This window comes from Triturus cristatus, chromosome 10, assembly GCF_964204655.1.
Source record: "Triturus cristatus chromosome 10, aTriCri1.1, whole genome shotgun sequence".
NCBI classification, from domain to species: Eukaryota; Metazoa; Chordata; class Amphibia; order Caudata; family Salamandridae; genus Triturus; species Triturus cristatus.
In genome coordinates, this window is record NC_140593.1 from 633,524,856 (window position 1) to 633,551,639 (window position 26,784).

The window sequence follows — 26,784 nt, forward strand, 5'->3', positions numbered from 1 at the left end:
TTATTAGACACTTTGACACGATCCTGTGCTCCTCCCCATAGATCAGGGCTTACATACATAGCCTAGGGGATAGATTCGTTAGTATTAAGGATAACCTGCCCTATAGTGAGGGTATTTCATGGAGCCGTGCTGAATCCAGGCCTGGTAGGCCTTAAACGGGAGAGACTCCATCTTTCTTTCCGCTCCGGCAGCTTGGAAAGTTTCTAGGTCGAGGGTGATGTTTTAGTTATGAGGTGTTGTTCGCTTGGAGAGAACCGGTTCAGGCCGGCCCTTATCGAAGGATTGTATTTTTCTTCATGCCGAAGACACTACATCAGGCCGGCCGGCTGGGAACGTGTCCTTGGTACGGGGAGGTACAAGAATTTGGTGGGCGGCAGGTTACGGGCTGGAATTTTCCATGAGAAAATGCACCTCTATATTAGTGAAAGTCTGAGGCAGATACTGGCACTTGCTTCTAGTCCATAGGCGGCACCTGGCCGTTAGCAGAAAAGCTACTACTTATTTCAGGGAAGACAGATGATGAACTTGAATCTAAAGAGGAGAGAGTAGCCGATGAGGAAGAGGTTCCAGTGACTCGGAGAGGGAGAAGGGAGTAGATCCGCGACTGCGGAGGTGTGACTTCCAGGCGAAGCCGAGGCACAGACGAGAAGGGAACCTAGATGACCATTGAGCACAGGCTACATACGACTAAGGTGATGTCGACCCCTTTTTATTGAAGTGTATAACTTAACCTTTTACTTTCCTTGCAGGTTGTATATATATGATGTATTCTGTGAGTGTGCATGTAGCAATTAAATAAAGTATTTAGCTTGTTGTGAGTCAGCATGTGTCGTGTATCCTTGTATAGGAGGATAGCCTATTCTTCTAGTCAGATTCAACTTGACATGAACAGATGTTAATCCTGATCAGGTAAGTGGTAACTGAATGAGGGAGAAAAGAGCCCCTCGAACTAAAGAACAGGTTGTGCTCAACTAATAGTCTTTGTGTGATCTGATACATGGTAACCCTGATTCCCCTGTCGTGTATTCTGGTAATAATAGGATGAGCTCGTGCTAAGGCTGCCGTCTGGGTAGGAAGTCCTGGGTCTGTCTGAGACCGCGAGGCTGAGGCTGCCGTCTGGGTAGGAAGTCCTGGGTCTGTCTGAGACCGCGAGGCTGAGGCTGCCGTCTGGGTAGGAAGTCCTGGGTCTGCCTGAGACCGCGAGGCTGAGGCTGCCGTCTGGGTAGGAAGTCCTGGGTCTGTCTGAGACCGCGAGGCTGAGGCTGCCGTCTGGGTAGAAAGTCCTGGGTCTGTCTGAGACCGCGAGGCTGAGGCTGCCGTCTGGGTAGGAAGTCCTGGGTCTGTCTGAGACCGCGAGGCTGAGGCTGCCGTCTGGGTAGGAAGTCCTGGGTCTGTCTGAGACCGCGAGGCTGAGACTGCCGTCTGGGTAGGAAGTCCTGGGTCTGTCTGAGACCGCGAGGCTAAGGCTGCCGTCTGGGTAGGAAGTCCTGGGTCTGTCTGAGACCGCGAGGCTGAGGCTGCCGTCTGGGTAGGAAGTCCTGGGTCTGTTTGAGATCGCGAGGCTGTGAGGTCTTGATATATATATATATATATATATATATAATAGGAATTCCCTGCCCCTAGGTGGTACATATATATGTGGTTATTTAGGTGTAAAAAGACCCTAGGGAGGGGGTAACGTTCTGCTTTGGGTTAGAAAGGCTCTGTTGAGCGGGTTCCACCTGATCCGAAAACCCAAGCAGAACATTTGGCGTCACGAACTGTTTACGAAACCTGTGTGCGTTTTGTTTGTCTTATGTTTGCTTTCGGTGTGTGCGTGGTTTTCTTTGCATTCTTTTTTATATATTTGCGTGTATAGTTTTTTTATTTTTTCCTCTCTCTCTTTCTCTCTTCCTTTCTTTTCTCTGCGTTTCTTTTTCTTTCTTTTTTCGCGATGTTTTCTAAGAAATCTAAATCTACTCTTAAATTGTCCGTTGATATTCCCGGATGGGATTCAACGCCTTATGGAGCCTTAGCCCGTGAGTGGGCTGACTCTACTGGTCTGAGTGAAAATTGGAACTCTTCTTTGGAGTCGGCGGAACCGGCTGACGTGATTACTTGTTTGCAGACGGCACCTGTATTGAAGGGTGAGGAGGTTCCCGCTTTAGGGCGCAGAGGTTGGGTTATTCTGTCTGCATATCGGATTCTGCATGAGAGATTGTTGAAATTACAGATCTCTCTTAAGGATGTGGAGGCACACTTTGTTGAGATTCAGAATTCTAATACTCTACTGCGATGTCAAAATAAGTTGCTTTCTGACAAACTTGACACTTACCAAACGGTTGCCGAAAGGGCGGCTGTGCGAATTGCTCGTTATAAGTACAAGAACAGGCGTGGTCGAGTTTCGACGCGTAAGGTGCGTCTGGTCGTGGCGAAAGCTGGACTAGATTGGAATCCTGATGAATGGGATGGTAATATCTGGGACTCGAGTACCTCTTGTTCCTCGGGTGAGGAGTCTGTTGCGCACGAGTTTTCTCGTTCCCGTCATGAATGTAAGTCTGCTTCTCGCACCTCTGATGGTGCACCCCGTGATTATGCTCGTTCTTCGGGCGGGATCGATGCTTCTTACACTGATTGTCCCTCTACTAGTACTGCTCGGGCTCCTTGTGATGCTCGTCCCGTGGTCTCTGCGCATCCGGTTTTTCGTCGGAAGTTGCAGCAATCTCCTAATGCTCCGCAGGGTGTTTCTTTGGACTGTTTAGAAGATTTTACTCAACAAGAAATTAGTGATATTTTGCAGCGCTTTCGGCAGCGGACTGGTGAGGCCTTGCTCACATGGATGGTGCGCCTTTATGAACTGGGCGCTGCCGGTATTATGCTGGATACTGGCGACTGTTTGAAATTTTGTTCTTTGAGTTTGGATTCTACTGTGCAAGATCATTTTCGTAACTATAATGGTGGTGGTCAAATTTCTTTGCTCCAATTGGCAACTGAGGGTTGTAATTTGAAGTATCCTACTGAATCTGACTGGCCTGTCAATGACAAGCCGTGGTATACCTTGCGTGATGCTGCGCAACGTCTTAAGGAGGAAGTGATGAAAACGGCTATTTTTCTGGGCACTGCTGACAGGTTGCTTGATGGGATGTTGACTTCTTCTGTGCGGAATCGTATCATTCGCTCTTCTCCTGTCGCCTACAAGCAGGTCATGATGACTTTGTTGATTAACCAGACTGGTAATGTGCTATCTACGGTGTTGGAATCGGTGCGCCAACTCGGTGAGTTGGGTGACTGGTTTAAACCTGAACGTCAGCCCCGGTCTGACACTCGTACTCCTGGTGAATATAAATTTACTAGACGCGATATCTTTACTGGTCTTTTGGCTGATGGTGTACGTCGGGAGGACATTGATGGTGAGACTACTGCTCATTTGTGGGAGTTGTTTCGCAAACGGGGCTTGGATCGGAAGGAGGGTGCCCGGCGTGTTCGAACGACTGAGTGTGATCGTGGTTGTTCTGATGGTAGCGGTGATGACGATCACGTGGGCGTTCTGGTCGTCGTGATAATCAGTGTCCTGTACGTGATCTGTCCCCCCGTCGAGAGCGGAACAGGGAGAGAGAGGGGGAAAAGGAAAGGGGGAGAAATGATCATGCTTACAGCAGGCGTAGAGATGATAGGGATCAATCTCCTGAGTTGAGGAGGAGAGAGAATTGTCACAGCTTGGTTGATCGTAACCCACGTTATAATACTGAAGACTTGAATCCGTTCCGTACGGGGAATGGATATGAACAGGAGGTACCGATACCTAAGAAACGTGAGAGTCTTTATCCTGATTTGTCCTGGTACACAGAATGCAGTAAGAATGACTAGGAAATAGGTCAAGCTCCGGTACACAGATGGGCTCATAGAGATAATAGACCCTATGTAGATATTGATATTTATTGGAGACATCGTAATATCCAAAGGGCCCGAGCATTAGTTGATACAGGAGTGGAGGCCACTCTTATTCATGGAAAATCAAAGAAGTTTACAGGGCAGCCTTTTACTATTACCGGATTAGGAGGAAAAGAAACGCCTGCAGTTCAAACTTTGCTTGAAATGAGAATAGGTAGAATCCCTAGAAAGGAATATTCTGTATTAGTGGTGCCACTCTTAGAATTCATAATTGGAATTGATATTTTGAAGGGAATGACGTTGCATCTTGATGATGGGTGTTACCAATTTGGGACGACGCATTATATCTCGTCCAGACCTATACGGGTTGGTCGTTTAAGGATGCCCCCCATACAAGTTCCCCAGGCGACCAAAGTGGTTTGTCAGAAGCAGTATCGTATTCCGGGTGGTCATGAAGAGATTAGTACCACCATTCAGGAGTTGGTTGATGCAGGTGTTATAACTCCAGTTACTTCTGCTTGGAATAATCCTGTTTGGCCGGTGCGTAAGAGTGATAATTCTTGGCGCATGACTGTTGATTATCGAGAATTGAACAAACACACGCCCTCTTTGACTGTTGCAGTACCGGATGTTATTACCCTGATTGAAAGAATCCAAACACATCCAGGTACATGGTATGCGTCCATCGATATTGCTAATGCTTTCTTTTCTATTCCAATTGCCCCTGAGTGTCAGGAACAGTTCAGTTTTACGTGGAACGGGCGTCAGATGACGTTTAGAAGTCTTCCTCAGGGCTATGTGCATAGTCCTACGATTTGTCACCGGCTGGTGGCAGAACATTTGGCTGAGGTACCAGTTCATCCCAAAATTCAGATATGTCATTATATTGATGATGTTTTGATCCAAGGCGAAACACAAGAGGATGTTCAGACACAATTAGATAGAGTCATTGAGTGTCTGCGTGAGAAAGGTTGGGAGATCAATCCGGATAAATTACAAGGTCCGTCCCAAGCTGTAAAATTTTTAGGTATTAATTGGCATGAGGGACTCCGCGAGGTGATCCCTCAAGTTAAACAGAAGATTCTTGATTTTTCGGTTCCGAGGAATAGGAAGGAAGCCCAGAGCTTCATTGGCTTATTTGGTTTTTGGCGCCAGCATATTCCTCATTGGAGTCAAATATTGGCCCCTTTGTACCGAATTACACGTAAAAAGAATGCATTTGAATGGGATAAGCAACAGCAAGATGCATTTAGTCTGGCGAAAGAGGCAATTCAACATGCTATGGATCTATGGCCTGTACGTGATGGTGATGTGGATTTGAATGTGTCTGTGCAAGGCCCTTATGCAAATTGGAGTTTGTGGCAGAAACAAGGCAGGAGTAAGGTACCGTTAGGTTTTTGGACCAAAAAGCTACCTGATGCTGGTGAGCGTTATACACCCTTTGAGAAACAGCTACTTGCTTGTTATTGGGCTTTGGTGGATACCGAGCAATTGACTTTGGGACATGATATATTCTTGCGTCCTGAAATTCCTATTATGCAGTGGGTTCTGAGTTCACCGAAAACTCATCGAATTGGGCATGCTCAAGAGGCGAGCGTGATTAAATGGAAATGGTACATACAAGACAGGGCACGTGTGGGCCCGAAAGGAGTTGCGTCTTTACATGAGCAAGTGGCGCAAGCACCGTCGACTGAGACTGAGAGTGAGTGTTCCGTACCTTTAGAACAGGAGTCTCCTGTTAAGTGGGGTAGACCTTTTGATGATTTGTCCGCTGAGGACAGAAACCATGTTTGGTTCACAGATGGGTCGGCAAAGTTTATTGGGACGACACGGCACTGGAAGGCGGTGTCTTATAATCCGGTCACACAGAAACTGTTGAGCACAACTGGTGAAGGGAAGAGTAGCCAATTTGCCGAGCTTTACGCTGTTTACCAAGTTTTGAAACAAGAATTACCTGGTACATGTCATATTTTTACCGATTCTTGGTCAACTGCCAATGGACTGGCTGTTTGGTTGCCAACTTGGCATTCCCATAATTGGAAGTTACATTCCAAAGAATTGTGGGGAAAAGAGTTATGGCAAGAGATTTGGGAGATGCTCCCACAGAGTACTGTTACAATCTTCCATGTGGATGCTCACACTCCAATAGACTCCCTTGACAAATTTTTTCATAACATTGCAGATGAAAAATCTAAAATTGCTGAGGCAGTGGTGGACAGACAAGATCCTGATATTGCGGGATTGGCGAAATGGGCACACCAGAAGGCAGGACACTTTGGAGAGAAGGCCACTAGCAGGTGGGCTGCTGATAGAGGAATTTATATTCCCCTGGATCTAATCAAAAATGTTATTTTACATTGTCCCGTCTGTCAACATATCAGACAGCGTAAGGTACCCCAAATTGTTAGAGGCCATTTACATCGCGGGAAACTGCCCGCTCAAATTTGGCAGATTGATTACATCGGACCCCTTCCCATGAGTAGGAATTGTCAATATGTTTGCACAATTGTCGATACATATAGTGGCTTGCTGGTAGCTCTTCCATGTAAGCAAGCTACCCAATTGAATACCATAAAAATATTAGAATTAATTATGATGTATTATGGTGTGCCATTCCAAATTCAATCTGATAATGCATCCCATTTTCGTGGAAGATTGGTACAAGAATTCTGTGTGGAAAATAATATTGAATGGATATTTCATATACCCTACTACCCGCAGGCCTCGGGCCTGGTGGAGAGATTGAATGGCCTGTTAAAGGACCAATTACGAAAGTTAACAGATGACAAGTATAAAAACTGGCGAGACTTTTTACCACAAGCACTATTGATTCTGAATAATCGTCCTTTTTTAAATGCTGAATCTCCACTTATGCGTTTGTTTCCCCCAAATGTTGAGACTATGCCTAATGTAATCAGTGAAACTGTGATGTATTGGGAAATTACTACCGGAGCTCTGACTCCATGCAGAGCTACCCCAGGGTCGGCAGGTTTAGACTTGCACGCCATGGATGACACCGTTCTGGAGAGTAAGAATCGGGTCATCATTGCTACTGGTGTTGGTATTCATATACCACCTGGGAATTTTGGATTGATCGCCCCTAGATCGGGGCTGGCTGTAAAAGGCATCCAGGTACTTGGAGGTGTCATCGACAGTGACTATCAGGGAGAGATTAAGGTACTTCTGCTAAATAGCAGTGAGATTGACTTACTGATACACCGCACTGACCGAGTGGCTCAATTACTCATTATGCCTGTTTTCAGTGGCGAGATATTGAAAGGCACTGCCCCAACTTTGCTAACTGTACGTGGTCAGAAAGGCTTTGGCTCTACGGATAACCCTGGGGCCAGGGTTTGGGTGCAATCGCCTAAGAATCCCCCTGAACAAGCAGAGGTTATTGCCACCGGTCAGGACAATACCATTTTGGTTATGAGGCCAGGGAAAGATAACTGGGAAGCTGTCCCAGCTGATAAATGTTATTTACGTGAATGATTAATGCCTGTATTTGGTTCTTTTTCAGATCATTCTTTGGATTGTTGCTGCAGGATGTGTCGGAACTGGACTCCTTTTGGATTGGTTCGGAGAGAGAGAAGGGATCCCGTCAACCCGGGATGAACTGCGTGGGATTCGTCATCGAACTTTTGGACATTACTGGCCAAGAGAGTGACTGATGCCCCTCACTTCTGCTTGACACCGATGAGATCTGTGCATGACATTCTAGCGACTTGTCTAGTTGCTGTCCCCGCCTCACTGGAGACTTTAATTAGTATCTTTAACGTTTCGAAGGCTCGTCCGAATATTATCCTGGGTGATTTTGCTACCCATGTATATTGTCCTTTGTGCACTGAACTGCCGAATGAGCAACTCCCCATCCAGTCCCACATAATTACGTATAATATCACACGAGGTGACCTATGCTTCTTTCTTACATGTAATCCTAATGCAATTTCTGAATGCCTACGCCTCAAGTTAAGAGGCGCCACTTCATTCACAACTCACGAACGGACTTTGTGTTTTCAGAGGACACCGACCACATGTGTCTCAGTCCAGAACAATATGACTTGCAATAGTTTGGTAGTTACTCCCAGTCACTATCGTGCGATGTTGCTACCTGCCGGATGGCTTTTCTCATGTGGTAACACTTCCTGGCCATATGTCCCTGCAAACATTTCCGGAGGCCCGTGTGCCATTACCAGACTGAGTTTGCTGATGTTCTCATCACATCCAAATGCCAACTCTCGTGTGCTTCGAGATACTATGATGTTACAGGAGGATTGTGACTCATCTTTGCATTTATATTCCAAGTCTGAATATCTTAGCCTAGCTGTTTCAATTATTGGTGTTCCTGCTTTGGCGGTTTATAATGCCAAATCTATTGGGAAAATGGCTTGCTGGATGGTGAAATCTATTAATCATACTTCTACAGTCTTGTCTGACTTGCTATTGGACGCCCAGGGTGAACGTAGGGCCATTTTGCAAAATAGAGCAGCCATTGATTATCTTTTGCTTAAACATGGACATGGTTGCTCAGACTTTGAAGGTCTCTGCTGTTTTAACTTATCTGATCATACACAATCCATTCGTGCACACCTAGATAAGTTGCATGACTTAACGGATGAAGTTAGAAAACACATTGATCAGGGCTGATTTGACTGGCTCTTTAATTGGTTACCGGACGTGCATATGTTACGCCACACATTAGGTGGCATTTTGATTGCTATCGCTGTTTTGATTTCTATCTGTTGCTTTATTCAGTGTATCCCTTCACTGCTTCACTTCTGTACATTCGATACTAGACATAGATCAGTTAGTTTTGTTTCATATTATTCTTCCACCGATGTTAGTTCTGTTTAATGGATGTATAATAGACTGAAGTCAAGGGTGAAATGTACTGCTCGATTTTCCCGGCCTTCTTGTGTTGTAGAGCGATTAATATGACTTCAGTCTCTTTCCATCCAAGTCTAAGGACTAGAGTAGTGAATAGAGCCTATTTATTAGACACTTTGACACGATCCTGTGCTCCTCCCCATAGATCAGGGCTTACATACATAGCCTAGGGGATAGATTCGTTAGTATTAAGGATAACCTGCCCTATAGTGAGGGTATTTCATGGAGCCGTGCTGAATCCAGGCCTGGTAGGCCTTAAACGGGAGAGACTCCATCTTTCTTTCCGCTCCGGCAGCTTGGAAAGTTTCTAGGTCGAGGGTGATGTTTTAGTTATGAGGTGTTGTTCGCTTGGAGAGAACCGGTTCAGGCCGGCCCTTATCGAAGGATTGTATTTTTCTTCATGCCGAAGACACTACATCAGGCCGGCCGGCTGGGAACGTGTCCTTGGTACGGGGAGGTACAAGAATTTGGTGGGCGGCAGGTTACGGGCTGGAATTTTCCATGAGAAAATGCACCTCTATATTAGGGAAAGTCTGAGGCAGATACTGGCACTTGCTTCTAGTCCATAGGCGGCACCTGGCCGTTAGCAGAAAAGCTACTACTTATTTCAGGGAAGACAGATGATGAACTTGAATCTAAAGAGGAGAGAGTAGCCGATGAGGAAGAGGTTCCAGTGACTCGGAGAGGGAGAAGGGAGTAGATCCGCAACTGCGGAGGTGTGACTTCCAGGCGAAGCCGAGGCACAGACGAGAAGGGAACCTAGATGACCATTGAGCACAGGCTACATACGACTAAGGTGATGTCGACCCCTTTTTATTGAAGTGTATAACTTAACCTTTTACTTTCCTTGCAGGTTGTATATATATGATGTATTCTGTGAGTGTGCATGTAGCAATTAAATAAAGTATTTAGCTTGTTGTGAGTCAGCATGTGTCGTGTATCCTTGTATAGGAGGATAGCCTATTCTTCTAGTCAGATTCAACTTGACATGAACAGATGTTAATCCTGATCAGGTAAGTGGTAACTGAATGAGGGAGAAAAGAGCCCCTCGAACTAAAGAACAGGTTGTGCTCAACTAATAGTCTTTGTGTGATCTGATACATGGTAACCCTGATTCCCCTGTCGTGTATTCTGGTAATAATAGGATGAGCTCGTGCTAAGGCTGCCGTCTGGGTAGGAAGTCCTGGGTCTGTCTGAGACCGCGAGGCTGAGGCTGCCGTCTGGGTAGGAAGTCCTGGGTCTGTCTGAGACCGCGAGGCTGAGGCTGCCGTCTGGGTAGGAAGTCCTGGGTCTGCCTGAGACCGCGAGGCTGAGGCTGCCGTCTGGGTAGGAAGTCCTGGGTCTGTCTGAGACCGCGAGGCTGAGGCTGCCGTCTGGGTAGAAAGTCCTGGGTCTGTCTGAGACCGCGAGGCTGAGGCTGCCGTCTGGGTAGGAAGTCCTGGGTCTGTCTGAGACCGCGAGGCTGAGGCTGCCGTCTGGGTAGGAAGTCCTGGGTCTGTCTGAGACCGCGAGGCTGAGACTGCCGTCTGGGTAGGAAGTCCTGGGTCTGTCTGAGACCGCGAGGCTAAGGCTGCCGTCTGGGTAGGAAGTCCTGGGTCTGTCTGAGACCGCGAGGCTGAGGCTGCCGTCTGGGTAGGAAGTCCTGGGTCTGTCTGAGACCGCGAGGCTGAGGCTGCCGTCTGGGTAGGAAGTCCTGGGTCTGTTTGAGATCGCGAGGCTGTGAGGTCTTGATATATATATATATATATATATATATATATATATATATAATATATAATAGGAATTCCCTGCCCCTAGGTGGTACATATATATGTGGTTATTTAGGTGTAAAAAGACCCTAGGGAGGGGGTAACGTTCTGGTTTGGGTTAGAAAGGCTCTGTTGAGCGGGTTCCACCTGATCCGAAAACCCAAGCAGAACAGGGTGTCACCCCGGATGGGCTGCATGCCCTCAGCCTGAAGCAGTTTGAATATAAGTCTCTCGTCACTGATGCTGCCAAGACTATATATAGGGAGCAGCAGGGCAGGTTGTATGACGCCGGAGACAAGGCGGGTAGGCTGATTGCCTGGTTGGATAAGAAGGAGAGAGTGAATCGTGTGGTCCCGGAGCTTCGGGTGTCGGATGGAGTGTGTGTGACTGAGCCTGGTGAGATTGTTGAGTGTTTTGCTGACCACCTCCGTGCAGTGTACTCCCCGGTGTCCGAGAGAGATGAGGACGACTCTCGTCTTCTGCTTCGGGATATTGCCCTGCCCGGCTTATCCGTCGATGACCGCGAGCTGATGGATGCCCCTTTGTCTGTCGAAGAGATTGCTACTGCGATTCGCTCCCTCCGCTCGGGCAAGGCTATGGGCCCCAACGGCCTGCCGATTGAACTATATAAGTTGCGCCCGGATAAAATCGCGCCTTTCCTCCGTCATATGTTTCAGGAATCGCTCGAGAGGGGTTCCCTTCCTGACGACCAGCGTCTGGCTACTATAGTAGTGATTCCCAAGGAGGGTAAGCCACGTGACCGCTGTGCCTCCTATAGGCCTATCTCCCTGCTGAATGCCGAACCCAAAATCCTTGCTAAGGTCCTCGCTAATCGCTTGCTGAGCGTTATATGTGACTTGATACATCCGGATCAATGTGGCTTCATCCCACATCGTAATACCGCTCTTAACTTACGGCGTCTGCACGGCGTCCTTGCTAGGGCGGAGTACTTGGCTGAACCGGCCATATTGGTTTCCCTAGACGCCACGATGGCCTTTGATACCATTGAATGGCCATTTCTTTGGGCCGTCTTGGCGAAGTTTGGGTTTGGGGAGGGGTTCCTTGGCTGGGTGAAGCTCCTTTATGCTGGACCAATGGCTCAGGTGGTTGTCAATGGGCGGGTTTCTCGGCCTTTCGCTCTCGGGAGGGGAACTAGGCAGGGGTGCCCGTTGTCCCCGCTGCTCTTTGCTCTCGCCCTGGAGCCGCTCGCTGCCTGGCTCCGTTGGGAGCCCTCGATTAGAGGGCTCCGGTGGGCCCCGGGCTTCGAGGATCAGGTTTCGTTGTACGCGGATGATATTCTCTTGTATCTCACCTCACCGCGGAAGTCGCTCAATGTTCTCTTTGATGTCCTTACTTCCTTCGGGAAAAACTCGGGTCTGATAATCAACTGGTCCAAATCTTGTGTGTATCCTATCTCTGGTGGTTCTCCTCTCTTGCCGCCTCGGCTTCCGCTCCAAATATCTCAGTCCGGCTTTAAATACCTGGGGGTGTACGTTTCGTTGGATCCGGCGGTCCGCTATGAGCAGAATCTCCTGTCTCCACTTCGGCGTTTGAGGGCAGATACGGCTGGGTGTAAGCTGCCCTTGTCTCCGCTTGGTCGCGCGGCGCTGTTTAAAATGATGTCCCTTCCCAGATTCCTTTATGCACTCCAGAACTTCTTCGATGTCATTCCTGCGGCCTACTTTAGGGAGGTGGAGACTTTGCAGAGGAGACTGGTTTGGGACGGGCGATCGCGTATCGCGTTGGCCAAGCTGACTCTTTCCTGGTATGACGGGGGCATCGCGCTTCCTGATATTAGACGGTACTATTGGGCCTCCCAGCTGTCTGCCATTAACCATGCTACGTACGCTCCTGGTTCGAACCCGGCATATGAGATGGATAAATTCCTGCTCCCCGGCGGTAACTATAACAGAGCGCTTTACTCGCGGTCTGCTGGTAGGGCCCTTACGGGCCCTACCAGGATTGCGGTCCGTGTATGGAAGGCGGCTAACGTGGCGATGGGCTGGAGTGAGCGTTTAACGTGCGCCACTCCTCTATTCGACTCAGACCGCTTGGGAAACCTCTGGACAACGAAAGGCTTCGAGCGCTGGGATACAATCGGCATCAGCAGAGTGGGGGACCTGTGGGTTAAAGGTGCGGTTAAATCCTTCGCGGCGCTTCAGCGCGAGTATGAGCTTAGTGACAGAGAGTTCTTCCGTTATGCACAGGTTCGGCACGCCCTGCTTTCGGTCTTTGGGGAGGGGACCACGGTCCCTTATTCTTCGCCTCTCGAGGACCGCATACTCGACGGTCACGTCCCCGACAGTACTATTTCCCTGATTTACAAAAAACTGATAAACAATCGGGCTGACCTCTTGGTGCGTCTTCGGGAGGCATGGATGGGAGATGGGGTGGAGCTGGACGATGAGGACTGGCAGACTGCACTGTCATCCCCTAAGGAGGTGGCCATCCCGGCCCGTCTCCGCCTGGTCCAGCTTAAGATTCTCCATCGTGTATATGTGACGGGCCCCCGCCTGGTCTCGATGGGGTTCTCAGACGACGGACTCTGTAAGCGTGGCTGCGGGCTCAGTGCTACTTTTCTCCATTTCCTATGGGAATGCCGCGAGGTGGCGGAATACTGGCGCCGGGTGCATGATATTATGAGACGAGTCACCGGGGTCGCTCTGCTGCCGGAGGTGCGTCGTTGTGTGCTGAATGTATGGGAGCCCAATGACTGCACTGCGGCTCAGGCTCGGTGGGCGGCCTTGGGGAACATGATCGCAAAGAGAGATATTGCGCAGCTTTGGGGTTCCCAGCGGCCTCCCACCGTGTCCGTTTGGAAGGAAAACATGGACTGGTGCATGTTCAGGGAAAAAACGGTGTATGTGGCCCATGGTAAACCGGGGGCTTGGGGTAAAATTTGGGGGCAGTGGAACGCGTATCGTGGGTCTATCTGTGCTCCCCCTTTGGTAGATACGTCCGGGGTTGCCTCGTCCCCCTGATCCTTGAGGGTTCCTTGTGCATCTCGTACTTCGGAGTACAGATTTGGTTCTCTCGTTGCCCCCCCCTCCCTCTCAGGTCTTCTTTTCTTGACCGCCCTCGGGTGGTTGGGTGTTGACTCCCCCGGCTGGTGTTCGCCGCCCTTCATAAGTCGTTTCGCCTTGTTTGTTGTATTTTTTTTTTGTTGTTGTTATCTATACTAAAAGCGTGTATTCTGATTTCCTTTATGTGCAGTCTGATTTACTGTGATAGTGCGGAGCCCCTGTGGGCTAGCCATTGTTTTCTGATATGCTGGAACACTTTGACTACTAGCGGCCGGCCCTGGTGGTTGTAGGCCCGTGTTTGTAACCCTTTTATGCACAATACAATCTTTTAAAAAAATAAAAAAAAAAAAATAAAAAAAAGAAAAAATAAGTTTAAAAAATGGTGATAAAAAAGTATTTAAAAAAAGACGTAATTGATGAAATTGAGACACTGAATTTGAAAAATATAGAAATCCTATCAAAATCATTAAACATGATATCTTCAGAGAGAAGTTAAAGATAGGAATTAGCATTTAAAAAACCTTTGCAATTAACTGAAAAAACCATAGGTTTCATGCACGTTATAGTTAGGAATTGGCATTTAAAAAAACCTTAGAAATTCACTGAAAAAACCATAGGTTTCAGGGGTGTTCTAGTTAGCTGGACATTTCCCTCGTACAAAACCCTAGAAATTCCCCTGTTATAGTTAGTTCAGCTAACTATAACTCGCGCACCTGCAATGCACTGCTGATGACGTCACATATTACATCACTCATGGTCAGGGGCATCCTAAGCTGGACACACCAACCTTGAGACTAAATAGGAGAACCTTAAATTAAACATGCTGTTTAGGATTAGCGCTATTCTTAATCAGTGTCAAACAATGATTACCTGCAAAGGAATGCTTGCTAGAGAACGTCTGTAGTCTCAGTGTAGGGCATGGATCAGGATTTGCTACACTCTGAAAAAAATAAACAAAATATTCAAAAAGCGAAATATTAGCTGTAAGGATGAGTGAAATCAAATGTTGAGATAGAATAGTTCAGAAACATAAGCCTACCTGCCATTCACAATTATGTGGCATGTTTCCCGCTTACAGCATTTCTATTCAATTGCAAGAGAATTCTACAAAGTTGTACAACTCATTAGTGAAAAAATAAGCCTTGTAATAGAATGATTATTTCGACATGCTGTTCACAATATGTCTACGCTGGCTGCCTGAACATGAAAACCTCTTAGGAATAAAATCATCAGAAAGGGGCGGCACTTGTATAGCGCTCTTTCAGGTAGAAATCCTAGTGCATTTATATTTTAAATTATAATCTCATGTTATTCTAGTCAACTTAAGAATGTTTCACAGTGATCATTGTGCATAAATCCGCATCTGCTCATTTAAAAAAAGTGTATGGCTAAGAATGTAACCCCATTGAAAATATTTTTCTTGAAATAAGCAGACTTCCTTCATAAATGATGTAAAGTATCAAAAACAATTGGTAATCATGGTCAAGTGCATCTCTAAAGTAGGTTCAAACCTAGCATAAATCACAAGAGATCTTTATAAGTGAATGTTATTGTTAATCAAAAATATGGAAATACACAGTGCAATCAAGATATCATGAATTCATCTAGAAAAGACAATACTATGCGTCACATTATATCAACCCGCAATACATTTATAGCAATTCCACCATTGCCCCCAGATCCTATGACGCATATGTGGCAAATCCCTTGCTTTGTTGATGGGTTCCTTAACTTTTGCACAAAAGTCCACTGCTGCCCGGCATTCTGCAGTGGCCGTCGGGACACTTCCTGTATCGAGCAATGTCCTGTTAGCTTAACGTTGTGCCAATCCTCATCAGTGCACGATTCCCCTCTACACCTACCTCTGTTGTCTAGGATACCCAGGAGTGCGATGCAGGGAGAATTGCCAAGTACTGTTTCTTTTATTATTCTAGAGCGAGAGAGGGAAGTATGTCAGACCAATACTTTACCAGGACAGGTCCAGACCATATGGAAGAAATTGCATTGGTTAGCCGATAGGCCCTATGGAGGTCTGATGGGCATGGGCAGTGTGGAGGGCGAACCCGCCTGCAGAAGTTTGACTGGAGGCCCCTGCGGATCCTTTCGGCATGAAGAGGCCAAAGAGAGAACCAGCAAAATGCTAAAAATGTGCAGCATTGCCTCTCTGTTGACCTCTACTGACTGCGACGTACCTGGAAACTCAGACTGTAGCGAGACTAGATTCTGAATCAGCTCCAATGGAGATAGGGAGCAAGTTCAGGAGTCATGTTGACACCCTCACATCCTCTCTGAAGGTCGAGAGTGGCAGGAAGGAGACAACTCTTGCTTCAGCTTCTTATGCTTTTTCTGGGACTTACCCAAGGACTTTCACTACCACTTACTTTCGACCGGTCACAACGCATACAATTTTTATGTTTGGTGACAAAGTCTCACCTCGAGGTCAATAAGGTCTTTGTATTTATCTGGGCACAGTATTCACAGGTCCTGGAATTGTCCTCCGATCACGGGCACCAAAAACAGGCCTTGTAATGCTCTGTCACAGATATCTGTTTGCAACAGCCCCTAGGTAGTTTGAACCCTGTTGTCTTAGGGGGTGACATTTTTCATTGAACACTAGACAATGTAGATGAAAAAGGAGTCCATGGAGACTCCCCAGATCCACTTCTTAAGGTACAGAAAGAAAGGAACTGGCAGAGTGCATAGGTGACACTTATATGTGGCTCTGCTGGTCACTTCTGGAGTGGAATGACGTTGACGCAGAGCCACACGCCATCTATTGGTGGGTAAGAGTACTGCTTCAAAAGTTCTGGATCCAGTCTGATGCCTAGGAAATGCTCACAAAGTGAGGAGTCTGTGGTCAGAAGGATCCATCAGAAGTCCTCATGCTCGTGCAGTCTCTTTGTAAGTGCCCTCCTAACCTTCATTGCCTGCATGAATCCTGGCTTTAGAACTCACTACGTTGAGGTTCCCCCTAAAATGCCCACCCTCTGTGATATCATCCAGTTCAGATGTATGTAATGGGGACATATGAAGGCCCACAAGCCTTATCCACACCACTATGGTGCAGTCCTCTCCATAGGTTATTAGCAGTGTTCAAGTTATCTTGCGTAGGCTCATTTGCAGCCCATTATCTTCTCAGCAGCATCTTCCTCAAGCAAGGGCACATCCTGCACTCCTCCTGAGCAGCTGGTTAGCTGTCCTTGAAGTAGGGCCAAGGCAACTTCTCATTACTGGACTTGTCCAATATCTTCAGGTTATTGGTCCCAAAACAGAAAGGAGAGTTGGAAATCCTTACCTCAACCATAGTACTGTAAGATTTCTCCTGAAATCCACTGGCATCTCCACCCAGCTCCTCCAAAGACTCCAGACTATACAGAACGCTGCAGCCAGACTCACCCAGGACCTCCCTAAACAAACTCGCATCGCAGTCCTCCCCCAACCCAATATGAGAGACCACCACTGGCTCACCATCCCGAAAAGATGCCAGTTCAAGATCCTCAAACAAGAAAAACAGGAGCAAGCCCGTTCACCCAGCTGAGACCGGGTAAATGTAGTAACAGAAACAATGTCTCAACAGGGAAAGTAAGTCGGGGGACCAATCGATACACAATTTAATCAAAAGAACAAGGAGGGACAAGAGAGACCAAGAGATTGAGAAAGGAAACACATTTTATGATTAAATACACAGTTGGTATGTACAATTTGGAATAACCATGACGAACATATGTGCACTGACAGTGAAGTGAACAAGTGAACGACGCAGTGACATAAGTGTTAAGAAGACAACAATGTGCGGCAAAAATAATTTGAATAAATTCAGGGTCGAGGAGGAATATATACAATCAACAATTTGCAAATAATCTTTATGGTCACAAAAGACCCTTTAGCTAGCCGCAAATAATGCTGTCCAGTCGACGACGTTTCAACCTCCTTGCGTTGAGGTCATCATCAGGACTATGGTTATCGATTTATTTAAAAATACCTATGTGTAAAAGAAGAAAAAAGAAGAAAAAGGGACTAATGAATAGTGAAGCCCAGAAAAGCCAATGACGTAGAGCACAAGGAATAAAAAAGTAATGAATAAATCAAAAGGAAGAAATGAACAGGGAAGAACTCGTACCTGTGTACGGGGTTAATTAATTCACCGCCTGAGGCTGAGTACAGGGAGGTATAGGACAAATGAATATGGTCCGTCCAATTAGGAGGGTATCTATAGGTGTCTGAAAAATAAATTGAATAGGGAACTTAACAGGTGACCAACTATTGAAAAACATGTAGCTAAATCAAAAGAGGTGAAGGGCGCTTACCTATAAAAGACACAGGAGGAACGAAGGCCCACAAAGAATCAACTTGAAGGGTATGGGTTGCTCTATAGTAATCGGCAATCTATCAAAAAATGATTAAATTACGGGAGTGGCATAGAACGTGCTACGATACATGCCAGAAATGTGTAATGGTGAAAAAAAGGCAGGGGCGCTTACCGGGGTTCTAATTGTAACTCTGGAAGTCAGAAAGGTACGGAGCATCCAGCGGTGTAAATCCGCGGCTTGGAATTAATCAGCGATCTGGGGAAAACAAGGGAACGGGTGTATGAAGGGCGTGTAATTACTACGCCAAAAGTAATGGTAATGAATTACCATATCAAGGAGGAAGGAAGGGGAAAAAACTTACTAGGATGGGCTTGTCAAATAGCCAAAAAACGGGATCAGTCCAGGATGGGCCAAGCAGTCAAAACGAGCAAAACGTCTGGCGTGTGTGAGACGCGGAACCCGGAAATAGACTATCCGGGTCATGTGACAGCGTCGCCAACACAAGGAAAGGACTACAAAGGTCAGGACGTAGAAGGGGAGGAAGAGAAAGAGGACAGCAGGGGTAAAGGTAAAGAGGGGCACCCGATAAGTGAAAGGAATGAATAACATGGTAAAATACATTCATAATAAAGAATCGCGAGTAAATGCATATACTCCCAACAACATTCGTAAATTCTACATGGGCATTTGGTTGAAAGGCGAATACTATACAGGGCTACAAAAATAAGTAATGTTTGGCAAAAATGATTATTAATATAATCAATCGCATAGACAATCACAACACACCTATCACAATTAGGATAAACTCAAATGGATAAAAAGGTCAGAACAAGGTCAATACATGAACATTACCTATTAAAGTACAGTAAAAAGGTGGTAACAAATCAAATTTGGCAGTATACAGATTGATACAGCAAACAATCATGGAAGAACCAAAATTGTTAGAAATTTTCACATGCCAACAATTTATACTGCAGTCTGCATATCAATAAGGGATCTTGGGTAAATATGAACAGAGAAATGGAACAACACTATGTAACAGGAATACTAGCCGCTTGTGATGACCGTGTTCCATTCATCTAAGGAGTTCAATCCATGTGATACAGAGTTACAGCGTGCAATCCAACGACATTCGCATTTATTTAGTAACGTCTGTAGGTTGCCGCCACGGATCGAAAGTTGTGGACAGTCTATGACTTGCCAAGTCATATCAGTTTCGGAATGATTATGCTCCTTATAGTGCATCACCAATGGAGCAGTAATAACGTTACATCTGATGCGACTTTTGTGTTGGGAGATGCGCTGTTTAACCATCTGTGTAGTCTGTCCAATGTAAAATAAATTACACGGACAGCGTATCACATAAATAACGTTGGTAGTACGACAATTGGAGAAATGTTTCAACTGATAGGTGTGCGAGGGAGTAACAAAGACTTTGGTATTGGTAGTCAAGTCGCACACATTACAGTTTTGACACTTAAAGTGGCCTATCACAGGTGGAAGATTCCATAAAGTAGTATTTTCATGTTTTGCCTTGATAGGCCAGGTGATGGCATGGACAAGTTTATCAGACAGATTATTGCCCCTCTTATATGATAAAAGGGGAGGATCTGTGATGTGTGGAAAAGAGCGTAGCAATTTCCAATTGTTTTTAATTATCTTAGAGACCTTATTGCTACTGGGGCTGTAGGTAGAGACAAAAGGGATACGTGCATTGACACGTTTAGTAGAAGGTGCCAAAATAATTTCCCTATGATTATACCATGCTCTTTTTTGGGATCTTCTAACCAAGTGTTTGGGGTAGCCCCTATCGATCAATTTAGCCGAGAGGATAGCTGCCTCTCGAAAATAGTCCTTTCTCCACTTACAATTCCGCCGTATCCGGAGGAACTGTTCATAAGGCAAGCCATCTCTGAGCCCACGAGGATGGTAACTGGAGTAGGCCAAAAGGGTATTACGCTCTGTAGGTTTACGATATAGGGATGTCCCAATTATACCATCTTCCGCATGTAATGTGAGATCCAAGAAAGGAAGATCATTGTTGCGCACATCCGAGGTGAATTTTAAATGGTTTTGGATGGAATTCAACCAAGTAATAAACGACAGAAGGTTCTCATGTGTGCCATGCCACAACAGCAGAATGTCGTCTATGTACCTGCGCCACAGGGTAATATTGGTCAAAAAAGGATTACTACTGTTCAGAAAAATGGTAGACTCTAAATGGTGAACATAGAGTACTGCAAAATTCGGTGCAAAACAAGCACCCATCGACGCGCCTTTGACTTGAAGGTAATATGTATCTTTATACAAAAAATAGTTGTTGGTCAAAGCTATGTGTAACAGTTGAACTACAAAATCTGTAGGGATGCGTATCGGACGGGGGCGAGTATTCAATATGAGCTCCATGACTATGAGTCCATCGGCCTGGGGGATATTCTTATATAAAGACTCAATGTCTAAACCCACCATGAAATCAGATTCAGGGTTGAAAGGAAGGTCATCTATGATATTAATAAGATGTGTACTATCCTTGACAAAGGTGTCAGTTAAGGGAACAAAAACCTTAAGGATAGAGTCAATATATTTTCCCAGGGGTTCCAACACGGATCCACAGCCAGATACTATCGGGCGTCCCGGAGGAAGATCGACATTTTGATCGCTGCCACACTTCCCAGTAGTGACAGTGGGTGAGGTTTCCATTGATGCAACTCCGTAATGATCTGAGTGTGTAATTTGGAGTAATTCAGCTTGACACTGTGCACCACGGAGGGGGCCAATTCGAAGCCAAGGTACGGCATGGATGTCAAGACTTGTATCCCTCTCTAAGTATCTCCTCCCAGCGTGGACACTGCCCCATGGCGGTTCAGTCAGAGGACCACTAATTTCCCAACAATGACCTGGAACCCCGATATCGGTACAAAAGATTCCTATAAAGGTTTTCAAAAAAAAAAAATCGGTACAAAAGATTCCAGTTCCTGTAGGAAAGCTGGGACCGAATGCTCCGGGTCTTCAAGGGATGCGATGATGTCGTCAGTATAAAGGCTAATTGTGTGTTGTTCCCCACCGAACGGAATGCCCCGAATTTCAGAGTTGTCTCCAATCTTTTGGACCAGCGGCTCTATGTATAGCGCAAAGAGGAGGGGCCTACAGTAGGCAACCCTGCCGTGTCCCCCTTTGAATATCGAAAGGGTGAGATGAGACTTCATTGACCCTAATAGTCGTTGTGGGTGCATTGTAGCAGCTCGATACACAGGCCCTGAGCCTGTCCCCAAGGCAGAAGTGCACCAGAACCTGATCTAGAGAGTCCCAGTCCACGCGATCGAATGCCTTCTCGGCATCAACCGACAAGAGAAGAGCATTCATGTTCGTATGATGGGCTTTATCGACCTAATGTAAAATGTGTTTGGTGTTATCACTGCTTTGTCTGTTCTGGTTAAAGCCAGCCTGGTCCGGCTCTATGATGTCCGTCATGAGTGGGCCCAGATGGGCTGCAAGTATACCCTTGAATAGTTTCAGGTCTACGTTCAAGAGCGACACTGAGCAATAGAAACAACACAATGTTGCATCTTTCCCTGGTTTTGGCAAGACCACTATAGATGCTGCCAGCATCTCCGACAGAATCGCACCATGTATCGTGAAAGAATTAAACAGTCTTGTCAGAAGTGGAGCCAGAACTTGGCAAAAAGCTTTGTAGAACCCGGCCGAATAGCCGTCAGGGTCCGGTGACTTCAAGAGCTTGAGGCGGGAAATCACTCCTATCACTTCCTCCACCCTTATTGGGGCATCTATTGATTCTGCCAGCCCCGGGAGCAACGCAGTCGTTTGGGTATCTTGCAGGTAATCAGTAATATGAGAGGGACAGGGTATCCCTCCAAAAAAGCTCAGCATAAAAAGCCCGGAAAGCTTCTGCAATCCCATCGTCACTCTCCTCTACGCTTCCAGAGCTCAACTTGATGGCCTGTACCTTCGTGCGCTGAGTGCGAGCTCGCAACATGCTTGCCAGCATGCGACCCGTTTTGTCCCCCCCATTGTAGTAAGAATGCTTGAGCCAGAGTGCTGCGTATTCCGCCCTGTCTAAATCAAGTCCCGCCAGTTGGGCCCACGCCGCTTTCTAATGCCGCCAGACCATCGGCGCTCGCGTCCTGCTGTGCACTCTCCAGTTCAAGAACCTGTGCCGTTAGCTGCTCCCTTTTTGTTTTGCGTTCCTTATTCCCCGCTGCTGCTATCGCTATGAATTCCCCACGCACCACTGCTTTAAGGGCCCCCCATAGAGTGGTGAGGGAAACGTTGGGGAAATTGTTTAGTGTGAGATAGTCTGTGATGCATTTAAGTATCTGTTCTCTCGCCTCTGGTCTATGTAGCATGTTTCCCCTTAATCTCCAGCCCCCTAGTCTATGTCTCGGGCGGGGTACCTTCAGGGACACTGTGACTGTATCGTGATTGGAGAGAGCTACTGGAACAATTTCTACCTCCTGGACAGACGTGTCAGCTCCGATGTGCCTAGCAGATAGTGTAGCCTAGGATACGAACCATGGACGTGCGAATAAAAAGAAAACTGTGAGGTGCGTGGGTGTGCCTCCCGCCTTAGATCCAACAGCCCTCGAGATTGTAACCACTACTTCCCCTCTCTTGACAGTTCCCCTGTTTGAACATGTCTTTGGTTCGATCTGTCCGCCACCATGTCCATGACTAACTTAAGGTCCCCTCCAATGAGTATCCACTTCTTCTGCACCCCCAGGACCTCAGATGTGGCCGCCTTCAAAAAAATTCCTGACCCGCATTGGGGGCATAGATGGACCCCACACCATCTCAAACCTGTAGACCATCAGACGTCCCTTTGTCTCTGCCACTTTATCTCCAACTGACCCCACAAAGCCCCTAGCTACCAATATGGCCACCCCCGCTTTCTTGTCCTGATCCGATGAGAAAAACTGCTGGGGAAATGCCATAGACCTCATGCGATGCCAATCTTTGGGGAGAAGATGGGTCTCCTGCAGAAGGTACACATCAGTCCCCAGGTTCCCTAAGCAGAATAGTATAGCTTTTCGTTTAGTAGGGTTGTTGAGGCCCTTAACGTCGAGGGAGATGATGTGTAGAGGAAGTGTGTCATGGGATACAAACCCGATCCTCTCGTTGAATCAGAGAGAATCCCCCCCCCCCTTCCGCCCAGATTCTCCCCCTCCCTCCTCCTGTACTGTGACTGCCAGGCTCCCTGCTTTGACATCCATCCCTCAACTTGTAGCATACCAGTTCCCCCCCCTCCCTAACCCAAACTCAAACACCCAACCTTCCCCATAATGTCCATTGCCCACTTCATGTGATCGCGGGTCTCTGGAAAAAGAAGGAAATAGGGACATATCGTAGCCCAAGAATCCCCGCCTCCCCGATCCCAGCAACCCCCCGCCCGGCTTGTCTCACATCGTTATTGCAGCCCCTCCAGGAATCATCAGTGATCCTGTGATGCGGTGTCCTTCTGGACTGTATCAAGGGCTGCCTGTCGCTCCTGCGCCATTGTGTCAGGGTCAGGCCCCAAAGAGCCCACCGGAGGGCGTTTCTTTCCAACTCTGTGCCAGTTCATTCTTGCAGGGCGGCGTTCCGGACTGACTGACACCCCTGGTCCGGAATAGGAGAGACCAACTAACTTGCAGGCTTTTTTAAGGGAACTGATTTGTTGAAGCTTGCCGCCCAATTTAAAGATTAGGCAAAACGGGTGACGCCATGAGTAAGCTATACCTTTGTCTCGGAGGTGGGCAGTGACTTCCTTGAACTCCCACCTCTTTTGTAGGGTGCTAGCGGCCAAGTCCTGATAAAGGGCAATGAAGTGTCCCACATACTTGAGTGGTTGCTTCGCTCTAGCCATCCGGAGAATCCGTTCTTTAAGGGGGTAGTCTGGAAGAAAAGGGAGAATGTCAGGTGGGGGGCTGGTGCCCGTCTTTTCAACCCTACTCTGTGTGCCCAGTCGATACGGTTCTCCATGGAGGACTCGGCTCCCAAAATGTCCCGGAAGAGCTAATGTAGATAGTGGACCATGTCAGTGCCTTCTGCCTCCGAAGGCACTCCCCTCACCCTTATGTTTTGCCGAGAGCGATTTTCGAGGTCCTCCGTGTGAGGCTGGAGATCCAGTTGCTGCTCCTTCAGGCCGATCACCTCCTACTGAAGTACTGTCACTTCCTCATCCCGGTTTTGTTCCTGGTCTTCCACGGAAGCTACTCTTTCGCCTATCGTGTTGACATCCCATCAAATCTCCTTAACTTTGCTAGCTACCGCACTTTTAAGTGTGTGGAAGTCTCGTGTAGGGTGTTGAACAAGGACTCCAGAAAGGGGTCTTGTCGATTCCGGGATCAAGTTGTTGGTGCTTCGTAGGGGAGGACCTGTCCCTCCCGCCACTGTAGGTTTGGTTAACATGTCTTTGAGAGTCCTGTCTTTCTTTCCCCTCAGAGAAGACATCCAGACGTCGTAGGATCAGGAGCTTAGGGTGTGATTTTTCAGCTTTGGGCTTTCCGCCGATGTGCCACCGTTGTAGGCCCTGGGTGGCCCAACCTTCTCTGGTCCTTGTCGCTGCTGTCGTACCCGTGCTCGAGGATGCCAATTGGGAAGCCTGGCCGATACCTCTCCGACCCGGTCAGGAGCACCCAGCCTCCGGGGTCCCCGGCGTTCGTTGCGCGAGTGAGATCGTTGTCGCGCGAGTGAGATCGGTGTCACAGTGTGCGAGAGACCCCGGGCCAAGCCTCCCCCTCCAACCTCAAGGCCCGTTGGTGCGCCTGGCCGATGTGCCGCTAAGCCATTCAGAGACCCCCAGAATTCCAGCACCGATTCCTCCACGCAGCCCTGGGCTCCGCTTGGGACGTCCCCCTCGCACTCCTCACCTCTACCACCTATACTCAGGGGGCACCCGACCACACTCCTGGGGTGTACCCAGCTTCTGGCCGCTGCACTCAGCTTTCCGTACCCTCTCTGGTAGCGGGGCCCAACCGCAAGTTCCACCACCCTGGCACTCGGCTACATGAGGCACTTGGCGCTCGCCTGTGTATGGACCCGCATCCCTTGATAGCTGGCGGTGCCCCTGGACGATGCCCCTTAGGGCCGCTTGGTTGTTCCAACCCCTGCACCTTCGTTGCTTCTTTCACCCTGTTGCGGCCGTCAGGCGTCACCGGAGGTTCTGCTGCGGGCCCGGCCCTCCAATGCACCTTACTCTCGCCCCGTGCAGCCAACAAGGAGGTCACTACTCCAGCACTCGGGCTGCCAGGGAGCATCAGTCGAAAGCTCTGGCAGCTGCTCCGCAACGGCAAGCCTGCACTTGCCCGCCGAATCACCGGGGCGCTCTGCGCGGGCTTTCCACTGCCCGTTGTCTTCAGCCAGCTCTGTTCGCCCTCTGTTGCGCTGTCCTAAATATGGTGCTCCACCCCGCCCTGCTCTGTGCTCCTCTGCCGCCGGGGTGCCGTCCACTGCTGCTCAGGAAGCCATGAGGTCGCTATTGCACCGAGGTCGCGTCCCCACGTGTGGGTAACAAGACTCCTACCTCGGCGCCGCTGTGATAAGTTGACCTGGTATATGCTGTCCACTAATTAAAGTGGGCCCCTAGCACCAGTCCAAATGACCCTTATTGATGATTAGGTTAAAGACTACCTTTACTGAAAGCTATCCTAGTGGTAGCTATGGAGAGCAGCCTTCAGGCTAAGTCTCGAAGGAATGTAAAGCAGCTTGTTTTACCAGATCAGAACCTCCTGAATGACCAAGTGGAAGGAGAACCACACAAGAGATATATAAAATATATGCATTTATTACTGAACATTCTCTACTAACCTCTTTGTGAGATTAGAGCACAAAGCACACAATATTAAATCACTAAAACAACAGTAAATAGCACAATACACAGTGGGCTCCAGGGGGAGAGCAAACCATATACTAAGAAAGTGGTATAACAACCATGACTTAACCAGACACAGTGGCTAGAGCACTTAGAATCGCTGGGACCCCAAGGAACCACCCAAAGTAGTGACACAGGGGACCCACGGAGGCTGGGTGCAGTGCGTGAACACAGGTGCAAGCTCCATACAGCTCTATGGGAAAATCGCTGTTGGAATTTTAGAGTTTAAGGACACTTCGCAGAGGACTTCAAGCAAACCCTTTCAAACATAGAAGGTTCTAAGGCCAGCACCCTTGTGAGTACCGAGGTACCCATGTTACCTATCCCAGAGGAGCTGGGTGCATAGGGGTCAAGTGGTGTCGGAAACCTTCGTCGTTTTCAATGGCGTGATGCGAAGAAGTGCTGCTGCCGGTAAGATGAAGTGTCCGGTGGAATCCAAGCCTGGATCCGAGGTGAGAAGAACCTGAAAGCAGAGGGGACAGAGTCTGGGTCACTCCAGGGTGACCAGGGGCACAATAGACGAATGCCCACCGATGTCGGGTGCTTCAGGTGAGAAGATGCGATGCTGGACTCTGCAGCCACAGGGACCAGGAGACGTCTGCAATGACCAAAGTCCGGAGGTGAGCTGTCCCATGAAGGATGTCGAGTGCTGGGGGGTCAGTGTCTGGATCAAACACCAACAAGCCTTGGCAACTGCAACCCACGTGGGCAGACGAAATCATCTTCGGTGAGGACCAGCAAGGTCCTGGGGACTCTCCAAGCTATGGAGAGTCAGGGACGTCTGGAGCAACCAGGAAAGCCCACGGAAAGTCAAAGTTACCGTCACAGGGACCCAAAGGCCAACGAACCAGGGATCGCAAAGGAACCTTGAGCTCAATCACAAAATACCAGCCTACAGAAAGATCTTGGAGTGTAGGCCGGATATCTTGGGTGGAAATAGTGCTCTGGGTCAGGACTACATGTAGCCCAAAGCACAGCCTCAGGGATCGCCAAAAAGCATATGCTGCTGCAAAAGTATGCGGTGTACAGGGGTTCAGGTTGCACGGTCCCCACAAGGGATACTGGGCTCAGAATTGCTG

General features: G+C 47.9%; 1 protein-coding gene across 2 annotated transcripts in view; it reads right to left on the reverse strand.

The window, feature by feature from the left end:
* Nucleotides 1-26,784, reverse strand: part of GTF3C1 (general transcription factor IIIC subunit 1) — a 1,956,011-nt gene that overhangs the window by 1,002,381 nt on the left and 926,846 nt on the right. For both annotated transcript variants that reach the window (XM_085632176.1, XM_085632175.1), the window contains exon 22: nt 14,399-14,468. In XM_085632176.1, the coding sequence (XP_085488302.1) occupies nt 14,399-14,468 (70 nt within the window). The remainder of the gene's footprint in view (nt 1-14,398; nt 14,469-26,784) is intronic.